Source organism: Saccopteryx leptura, chromosome 4 (genome assembly GCF_036850995.1).
Source record: "Saccopteryx leptura isolate mSacLep1 chromosome 4, mSacLep1_pri_phased_curated, whole genome shotgun sequence".
Classification (NCBI taxonomy): Eukaryota; Metazoa; Chordata; class Mammalia; order Chiroptera; family Emballonuridae; genus Saccopteryx; species Saccopteryx leptura.
Genome location: NC_089506.1, coordinates 168,553,489 through 168,563,927, shown reverse-complemented (window position 1 = coordinate 168,563,927; position 10,439 = coordinate 168,553,489). Strand labels below are relative to the sequence as shown.

Sequence of the window (10,439 nt, the reverse complement as noted above, 5' to 3'; positions counted from 1 at the left end):
CCACCAGGGGCGACGCTCTGCCCACCAGGGGGCGATGCTCTGCCCCTCCCGGGCGTCGCTCTGCCGAGACCAGAGCCACTCTAGCGCCTGAGGCAGAGGCCAAGGAGCCATCCCCAGCGCCCGGGCCATCTTTGCTCCAATGGAGCCTTGGCCGCGGGAGGGGAAGAGAGAGACAGAGAGGAAGGGGGGGGGTGGAGAAGCAAATGGGCGCTTCTCCTATGTGCCCTGGCCGGGAATCGAACCCGGGCCCCCTGCATGCCAGGCCGACGCTCTACCACTGAGCCAACCGGCCAGGGCCTATTTTTTTTTTTAAACAGAGACAGAGAGAGGGATAGACAGGGACAGATAGACAAGAACAGAGATGGAGAGATGAGAAGCATCAATCATTAGTTTTTCGTTGCGCATTGCGACACCTTAGTTGTTCATTGATTGCTTTCTCATATCTGCCTTGACCGCAGGCCTTAAGGAAGCCAAGTAACCTCTTGCTCGAGCCAGCAACCTTGAGTCCAAGCTGGAGAGCTTTTGCTCAAACCAGATGAGCCTGCGCTCAAGCTGGCGACCTCAGGGTCTCGAACCTGGGTCCTCGGAATCCCAGTCCGATGCTCCATCCACTGCGCCACCACCTACTCAGGCCATCCAGCAGCTCTTAGGTGCTAAAAATATTTTTAAAATATGAGCTTGTGATGACAATCCCCCAAAGTCAGACATAAGTAACTGATGTGAAGAGACTGAGAAAAATTAAACACCTGAGCAGATTCTTTAAGTCCTGAAAACAAAAGATTGGTATAATTTTACTTTAAGAAAGTATTTCTCTTAAGAAGTGGAAAATGAGTACTAGTCCAGTAGTGCCAGCATTTATTCTCTCACAGTGAAACTTGAAACACAAAATATGACCCATTTAATATAAAAGTCACTTCAATTTATTTTTATAATAAAGCACTTTTTATATAATTTAAAATACACAGGCTTTGATTGAACAGTGATTGTAAATGAATCCAGTTTTCTTCCACCTGTGATGACAACGTTGTCATTTCTTCTAGAAGTTTTGGCTCTGAAGGAAGCATTTTAAGGTGTAACTGAAAAGAAAAATGATAGTTTAACTTATAATTTAAGAAAATTAAAATTTTGTGTATTCTGGATTCAACTTTTTTACCAAGGAACATTAGAAGATATTATTCTGAATATTTTTTCTTAAATGCTGGTTTACTACCATCTCCCATCTTCCTATCAAACATGTCTTATATGAATTCCCTTAGGAGAAAGTAGTCATTGCCTTCCTCCACCTAAGGACCGTCCTCAAGTAGACCCAGAAACAAGGGCCTAGATCTAACAATCTCTCTTATTGCCTGTAACTTTCTCCTATGTAACCCGCTGTTAGTAAACGTCAGATGGGCTCTTTGCATTATTTTCTAATTGAGTAACTATATTCATAGAAACTGAAAGTGGTAAATTTGGAAAGGATATAGAAACAGTGGCATTTCTATTTTTTCTTCCCACATGCTACCATCTGAATATCTACTTTTTAAATAATTTCAAATAATCAGATCTAGTGAAAAGATTTTATGTAGTAATGATAGATGAATATTCTGTTATTGAAAACCAGCATCATCTACCTCCTTCAATAATACATTATGCTACTGAAGTAAATAAACCTCAGTTCTCCACTGTATTAGTTATAAAAGCAACTGTGCTTGCCAAATCACCTGAAACTTCTACCACCAAGATAGAACTAAGTGTTTTTATTTCAGCAGTAGAAAAAACAAACAAAAAAATAAATATAAAACCTGACTTTCTCTTCATGATTACAGAAAAAGTAAAAATGTAAGTACTTGAAGAAGTTAATAGCTTAGTATACTGAGTCACACTGATGACATAGAAAAGTCAGAGAATTAAGTCAAAATTGTGCTGAGTGAAAAAATAAAGACTACAAAGCTGTGTAATCCAGCTGTTCAATACAGGAGTCAGCAGGCGCAGGTGACTATTTAAATTTAATTAAATTCCTATAAAATAAAAAATTCAGTTTCTCAGTCACATTTAGACACATTTCAAGCACTCAATAGCCACTTGTGACAAATGGCTGCCAGGCTGGACTGCACAGACATGGAAACTTCCATCTCTGCAGAAAGCATTAACAGACAATATTACTTCAGAGCAGCGATTTCCCTCTTTTTCATCTCATGGCATACGTTTTCTGTGGCAAACAAAAAATACATTTTTTTTGCCAATCTGACAAAAAAAAAAGGTATAATTTTGATTCAGGCACAATGGACGGCTATTGTGGTGTTGGCTGTTGACATTATTTTAACTTGACATCCTAAGGGAAAAGAGGTTAGTGCCCCTGACTAAGTAGTCAGGTGTTCCATGATTTAAAAATTCTTGCGGCACACCGGTTGAAAATCACTGCTCTAGAGGAAGGCAAGCTGGGAAGTATTGTCTTACATTAATTAGACTTACCTTGAGAAACAATGCAAGGTACGCCTGGGCTAACTCAAAATCCCGCTTTCTGTCTAACATCATTCCGATCATTTTTAAGAAACTCTGCATGACTTCTACAGACCCGCCACAATCAGGGGACAAGCTCCGCAGCTCTGTTTCAACTGCTGATGGGCCTAATTCTTTCAGAAGGCTAAGAGCAGCGTCATCTGTATCAAGTGTTAAAAAGAATCCAGTCATTATCTACAATCAGTTCATTTAAGAAACTATAGTCTTCATTTCACACCCCAAGCACCATATACATATATATATATCAGTTGCACAGGAAATTCTTTCTGTGGGTTCATTTTTTCCTATCAAGTAGTATTATAGAATAAACCCCAAATTTAAATAAAACCAGAACAAATGATGAGAGTAATACAAATACCAAAAGCACTGAACTTCTGGCATTTTCAGCAATTTAATGTTTTTCCTGCTAAGGTTGCTAAAGAAAATCTAATAAATGCCTAGCAACAGACACTTTAAAATGCTCATAAATAAATCAGAACAAATCTAATATAAGGCAGCTATACCAAAAGCACATACCAAATTATTAATAGTAGTTACTAACCGAAATAGATTGAAGTGGGGGGATTTATTTATCTTTCTTTTTACTGTTCAAAAATTATAAAAGTACATCCTTATTAAGAAACACTTACAATAAAGAACTATATGAGGAAGAAAGACGCCCAACTTATTCTTACCCACTTTGCCTACTTTTCTAGAAATAAATCACTTTTATTTCATATGTACCCCATGAAAACACATTCTATGCACTTCCAGTTATTTTTATATGAGGCATTTTTTTTAATTTTTTTTTTTTTTTGTATTTTTCTGAAGCTGGAAACGGGGAGAGACAGACAGACTCCCGCATGCGCCCGACCGGGATCCACCCGGCACGCCCACCAGGGGACCGCTCTGCCCACCAGAAGGCAATGCTCTGCCCCTCCGGGGCGTCGCTCTATTGCGACCAGAGCCACTCTAGTGCCTGGGGCAGAGGCCAAGGAGCCATCCCCAGCGCCCGGGCCAGCCTTGCTCCAATGGAGCCTTGGCTGCGGGAGGGGAAGAGAGAGACAGAGAGGAAGGAGAGGGGGAGGGGTGGAGAGAGGAAGGAGAGGGGGAGGGGTGGAGAAGCAGATGGGCGCTTCTCCTGTGTACCCTGGCCAGTAATCGAACCCGGGACCCCCGCACGCCAAGCCGACGCTCTGCCACTGAGCCAACCGGCCAGGGCTATATGAGGCATTTGATATTACAATGGCAATGAGTATGCCTCCAGCTTTTTTGAAAAGGAAAACCACCAATGACAAAAGTCTAATAAATTTTTTCTGTCCTTCAGTATATACTAAACACTAGCGCTTTCCTTCTTTGTCCCCCTCCAAATAAAACAAGTTACTCCTGTTATAATCCTGCTTTTCTTTAGTCGTCTACAATGGCCCATCAGTACCATTCCTTGACTTAGCCAATGTGTCCTTGAGTGATGTTGATACAAAAACAAAAGCACTTGGATCAGAAAACAAGAGGTAAATAAAACAAGAGAGTAACTGTGATATTGTTAATTGCTCACAGCTCTTACTGCTTATCATTATTAGCTACAGACTAGCTTTCAAAATTTAAATACATTAACCAAGTAAATTTTAAAATGATCTGAACTCACCAGACAAGTCCCTACTATATTCCCAAATGTACTGCAAACTGCTTTTGTAAATAAAAATAAAGCAAAAATTTAAAAACAAAAAAAGCAAAGATATTAGGAAAAAATCTAATTCCATACAGAAAGTGTGAAAGATTTTCAAGATTATTCTAATATGAATATCATCTGAGTTTAGTGTCTCTGATTTAATGTAACAGAACAAAAGTTAAAATTACTTCCAAGTAAAATCAAAATTTTAATCTTTTCAGTTTTTACAATTTTCTTTCAATTACTGAGAAATCTGCTAATATTTCATTTACTGTCTTTTCATATAAAGTCAAATAAGCTGTATATACTTGGTAAAATATTTTATAATTTAACTTACATTTATTATTTATCAGTCCTTCTTCAAGTTTCAAGCAGAACTCCGATTTTTGAGCCAAAATTCCAAGATTTACCACTTTAGACTTTAAACAAAAATAAATATACCATTATTCAAAGAACACAAGTGTAACCAAAAAATGTGTAGTTTATAATAAAAAGCTGTTATTAATTTACTCTATATGTATAAAACTGGGTTTTGGTAAAGAACTTCAAATGTATAATACAAAACACACCCCATATACTTAGAATGTTCCAGACTGGTTTTTACCTGTTGGGGATCATTACTTAGTTCAGGTGCAGCGTATCTGGGTACGAGGCCAGGAACTGTTGGTATAAAAAATGGTGCTGACTTGGGTACTTTGGGTGGTTCCTTTGGTTTATTCCTTTTCTAATTAAGAGAAAAGAAGAAAAAAAATAATAGTAAGTAATTACCTTGCCAACAGTTTCTAATATTAATTCCCACTCAGTTTTAAAACAAAGTCCAAAAACTAACAAAAAGAAATTAATTTTCAGATTAGAATGTTAAAATAAAATCCCAGCAATCAATATCATAGGTATCTTTAAATTAGGCTTCCCAATGCAAACCTCCAGGAACCTTGCTGATGAGAAATGACAAACATATCTCATTTTACTGAAACATGAATATTTATATAAATATTTTAGGTGAAGAAGTAATAATCAAGCACTTTTAAACTTAATATTATAATACAAACTTTTTATAACTTATATAAATGCTCAATAGTTTCTCAAATTCTTTTCTCCAAAAGAAATTTGGATCTAAAAATATTTAAGGGAAATGAGGTGAAAGAATTTTTTTCTGCCATTAGAAGTAACTACGCGGAAATTCTTTGTGAAGTATATCCCTAATTCTTCTATTTTATTGAAATTTTAATTTTTCCTTAGTACTTTGTATTTTTAAAAAGCAAGAGAACACTATTGCTTGTCAATACAGTCGTCCCTCGCCATACTGTGGTTCACTTTTCGTGGTCTCACTGTATTGCAGGTTTTTAAATTGTATACATTTATATTGTACCATGGGTCTTTCATGATATTGTAGGATCTTGTGGTGTAAGATATTTTTATATATTATTTTAATTATTTTGGTAGCAAAATAAGCATTTTCTAGCTTTAAAAATTGAAAACGATATAAAAAGTGTGGGAAAGGTTTATAAAGTCTTAAAATATATATAAAAAATAAAATAAATATAAGATTGCTACTTCACAAATTTTCACCTAGCACGGGGGTGGGGGTGGTGGTATTCTGGAACCTAACCTTCACAATAGATGAGGGACCACTGTAAATGTTTCAAGTGTTAGTTAAAAATAATAATAATAATAATAATAATAATAAAATATATATATATATATATATATATATATATATATATATATATATATATTTTTTTTTTTTTCCCGAAGTTAGAAGCGGGGAGGCAGCCAGGCAGACTCCCGCATGTGCCTGGAGCCATTCTAGTGCCTGAAGCAGAGGCCATGGAGCCAGCCTCAGCACCCCAGCCTACTTTGCTCCAATGGAGCCTTGGCTGCAGGAGGGGAAGAGAGAGACAGAGAGGAAGGAGAGGGGAAGGGGTGGAGAAGCAGATGGGCGCTTCTCCTGTGTGCCCTGGCCGGGAATCGAACCCGGAACTTCCTCACGCCAGGCTGACACTCTACCACTGAGACAACCAGCCGGGGCCTCAAGTGTTAGTAAAATTTGATCAAGAAAAACACTTACAGATTACCCACTGACAGAAATTGGTTTTGATGATTACATTGCTATTGTCTGTCTCAGGAGCATTTGATGAAGAGGCTTTCTAAGGTAAACGCCTGATAAAGGAGTCTCACAATTCTACCTTATGCTATTCCTCTTCCACTCCCTAGAAGCTCTGTAACCCTAGGAAGATTGGCTTTTTGAAAGAGGCTTCCTGGAGGAACAGCATGAAAGAAAGTTACTACCTGAAAAGAGGAAGAAGTACTGCTACACTGCAGTGGAAACAGCCCCTCTTTGGGATGGCAGAGATTAGTAAGAGTCATGGTTACTCTTCTAACTCACTGTTCTGGAGCTAGAAGGGAGACAGTCTCTGAGCCATGAAAAGGCTTTGGAGGAGTTTTATAAGGCTCCTCTGGAAATTACCAATCTGCTAAAGAAAACCAAAAGCAGAAAAGTTGCCCACAAAACAAATACAAAAATTCTAACTTTTTTCATTCAGTAGGAAATAAAAATATTAGAGTATTTCTCTCATAAAACCATTCACTCAGGTTTCTTTTTTTTTTTTTCTTGTATTTTTCCAAAGTGAGAAGTGGAGGGGGAGGTCGCGGAGGCAGACAGACAGACTCCCGCATACGCCCAACCGGGATCCACCCGGCATGCCCACCAGGGGAGCAACTGGGGTGTTGCTCCGCTGCAGTCGGAGCCATTCTAGTGCCCAAGGTGAAGGCCATGGAGCCATCCTCAGCCCCGGGGCCAACTTTGCTTCAATGGAGCCTTGGCTGCAGGAGGGGAAAAGAGAGAGAGAGGGAAAGGAGAGGGGGAAGGGTGGAGAAGCAGATGGGCACTTCTATGTGCCGTGGCCGAGAACTGAACCCGGGACCTCCACATGCCGGACCGACACTCTACCGCTGACCCAACCGGCCAGGGCTCACTCAGGTTTCTATGAAAGGTTTTACATAGAACAAACTATATCTTAGCAATAAGACACTATATCTGTAGTCCAAAAAACCCCAAACAACCTTAGCTCAATTAATTGGGCATTATTCTAATTGCTACTTTCACATTCATCTAAATATATTTTTAAAATAATTTTATTGAATTTATTGGGGTGACATTGGTGAGTAAAAGTATACAAGTTTCAGGTGCACAATTCTATAATACATCATCTGTATACTGCACTGTGTGTTCACTAACCCAAGTCTCCCTTTATTACTATCCATCCCCTCTACCCTCCTCTACCTCTCCCTACCCCCTTTCCCTCTTGCAGTCCCCACACTGCTGTTTTCTTTGCTTAATCTTTTCACCTTTTCATTCAGCCCCCCAGCCCTCACCCCCTCTGACAGCTGTCAGTCTGTTTTCCGTATCTATGAGTCTTTTTCTATTTTGTTCGTTGGTTTATTTTGTTTAGAGTCCACATGTAAGTAAAATCATATGACATTTACTTTTCTCTGACTGGCATTTTACTTGGCATAATAATCTCCTGGTCTATCTATGCTGTCGCAAAAAGTTAAGATTTCCTTCTTTATATGGCTAAGTAGTATTCTATTGTGTAAATGTACCACTGCTCTTTTATCCACTCATTTACTGACGGGCACTTAGGCTGCTTCCAAATCTTGTTATTGTAAATAATGCTGCAATGAACACAGGGGCACATATATTCTTTGGAATTAGTGTTTCAAGTTTCTTTGGAGATATTCCCATAAGTGGAATTGCTGGGTCCTAAGGCAGTTCCCTTTTTAATTGTTTGAAGTAAATCTGTACTGTTTTCCACAGTGGCTGCACCAATATGCAGTCTCACCAGCAGTGCAGGAGGGTTCCCTTTTCTCCACATACCTGACAATTGCTATTTGTTGATTTATTGATGATAGCCATTCTGACAGATGTGAGGTGATATCTCACTGTGGTTTTAATCTGCATTTCACTGATGATTGGTGATACTGAGCATCTTTTTATATGTCTACTGGCCGTCTGTATGTTTTCTTTTTGGACGAGTGCATATATTCAGGTCCTTTGCCCATCTCTTAACTGGATTATTTTTTCCCCCTTTGGTGTTGAGTTTTATAAGTTCCTTGTAAATTCTGGATATTAAGCCCTTATCAGACATATTGAAGAATGTTCTCCCATTCAGTGGGTTGTCTTTTTCATTTCGCTGTTTCCTTAGTTGTGCAAAACCTTTTTACCTTGATGTAGGCCCGTTTGTTTATGCTCTTATTTCCCTTGCTCGAGGTAATATATCAGAAAAAAATATTGCTATGAAACATGTCCAAGATTTTACTGCCTATATCAGGGGTAGTCAACCTTTTTTTAAAATTTTATTTATTTACTCATTTTAGAGGAGAGAGAGAGAGAGAGAGAGAGCAGCAGCAGGAAGCTTCAACTCCCATATGTGCCTTGACCGGGCAAGCCCAGGGTTTTGAACCAGCGACCTCAGTGTTCCAGGTCAATGCTTTATCCACTGCGCCACCACATCTCTGCTAATAGTAAAATTTTCTAACCGCCCACCAGTTCCACAGTAATGGTGATTTATAAAGTAGGAAAGTAACTTTACTTTATAAAATTTATAAAGCAGAGTTACAGCAAATTAAAGCATGTAATAATAATTACTTACCAAGTACTTTATGTTGGATTTTCGCTAAGTTTGGCAGAATGAATCTTTATAAAACAACTTACTATAGTTAAATCTATCTTTTTATTTATACTTTGGTTGCTCCTCTACCGCCCACGATGAAAGCTGGAACACCCACTAGTGGGTGGTAGGGACCAGGTTAACTACCACTGGCCTATATTTTCTTCTAGAATTTTTATGGTTTTGAGTGTAATATTCAAGTTACCTATATGCCAACAAATTGGACAATCTGGACAAAATGGATAAATTCTGAGAAACATACATTCCAGGAAGAACCAGAGAACCTGAATAGAAAAATTACAACTACTGACTGAAATTGAAGCAATAATCAACAAACAAAAGTCCCGGGACAGATGGTTTCACAAGTGAATTCTATCAAACATTCAAAGAACACATATCCTTCTCAAACTTTTCCAAAAAATTCAAGAGAAGGGAAGACTCCTAAGCTCATTTTATGAGGCAAGCATTATTCTAATTCCAAAACCAGGTAAAAACTACTACAAAGAATTAAAATTATAGGCCAATATCCTTAGTAAATAGTGATACTTTTTTATGCATTGCTTTTAAAGATATTCCATCAAACACTCCACTGACAGCTGACAGACTGGACAACACGATGGAGAGAATTCACAACTATGCTCCTAGACAATATACTTTTATGCTGATGCCCAATCTCTCAAAAAGTGAGCAAGTAAAAAGAAATGTATTTCACTTCTTTGAGGAAAATTAACATGTGAAAACTTCTGTTTTCTTACCCAAGACACTCAAAACTTTTTGGGTACAAAGTTATTACTTACAAAAATAGTTATCTATGTCAGTGTTCCTTACACTTTTTCTTGACAGCCCACAGCAGTGGGACTTAGCACATACACAACCTCTAGTACATGTTATGTGTATATCTAATCAAATCACATTTCATAAAACACCACTTAGCATTATCAGAGGATAATCTCTGAAATTTTCTACTCTACTGTATTCATTTCAATTGCTTTAGCTACTCACAAATGAGGGTCATAAAACTTTCTTTAAAAAACACTAATTTATGCCATTATTGTTCATTTGTCATGTAAGATTGTAATTTCCTCAAGTACAAAGGGGCTAGGTTTTTTTTTTTCAGATGCTGCTGTCACAGGACATTACCTATACCTAGTTCTTATTCATTTACGTGCCGGGACCCAACACAGCAAGCTCTACACATCTTCCTGTAGTTGGCAAAGTAGGGTATGATATGATAAAAGGTAACTGAAGCTCAATGTTAAAAAGACCAGTGAAAGTCTTTTTTTATCCAAATAACTGACAACAGCTATTATACATTACAGAGGCCATATTTTTTTAGAAGTTAAAAAGTTAGTTTATAGCAGTGGTTCTCAACCTGTGGGTCGCGAACCCGGTGGGAGTTCGACCCCCGCCGGGTTCACGACCCACAGGTTGAGAACCGCTGGTTTATAGGATGGATTTAAAATACTCAATTTCTTTTTTTTTTTTTTTTGACAAGAGACAGAGAGAGTCAGAGAGAGGGACAGATAGGGACAGACAGGAAGGGAGAGAGATGAGAAGCATCAATTCTTCATTGCAACACCTTAGTTGTTCGTTGATTGCTTTCTCATATGTGCCTTGAT

General features: G+C 38.2%; 1 protein-coding gene across 1 annotated transcript in view; it reads right to left on the bottom strand.

Moving 5' to 3' along the window:
* Positions 1-598: 598 nt before the first annotated feature.
* The window catches only part of WDR36 (WD repeat domain 36), a 56,601-nt gene continuing 46,760 nt past the window's right edge, over positions 599-10,439 (bottom strand). Inside the window, exons 20-23 of the mRNA XM_066382003.1 lie at positions 4,755-4,874; positions 4,488-4,569; positions 2,455-2,642; positions 599-1,076 (exon numbers count right to left, since the gene is read on the bottom strand). Of these exons, the coding sequence (XP_066238100.1) occupies positions 927-1,076; positions 2,455-2,642; positions 4,488-4,569; positions 4,755-4,874 (540 nt within the window). The 3' untranslated portion in view covers positions 599-926. The remainder of the gene's footprint in view (positions 1,077-2,454; positions 2,643-4,487; positions 4,570-4,754; positions 4,875-10,439) is intronic.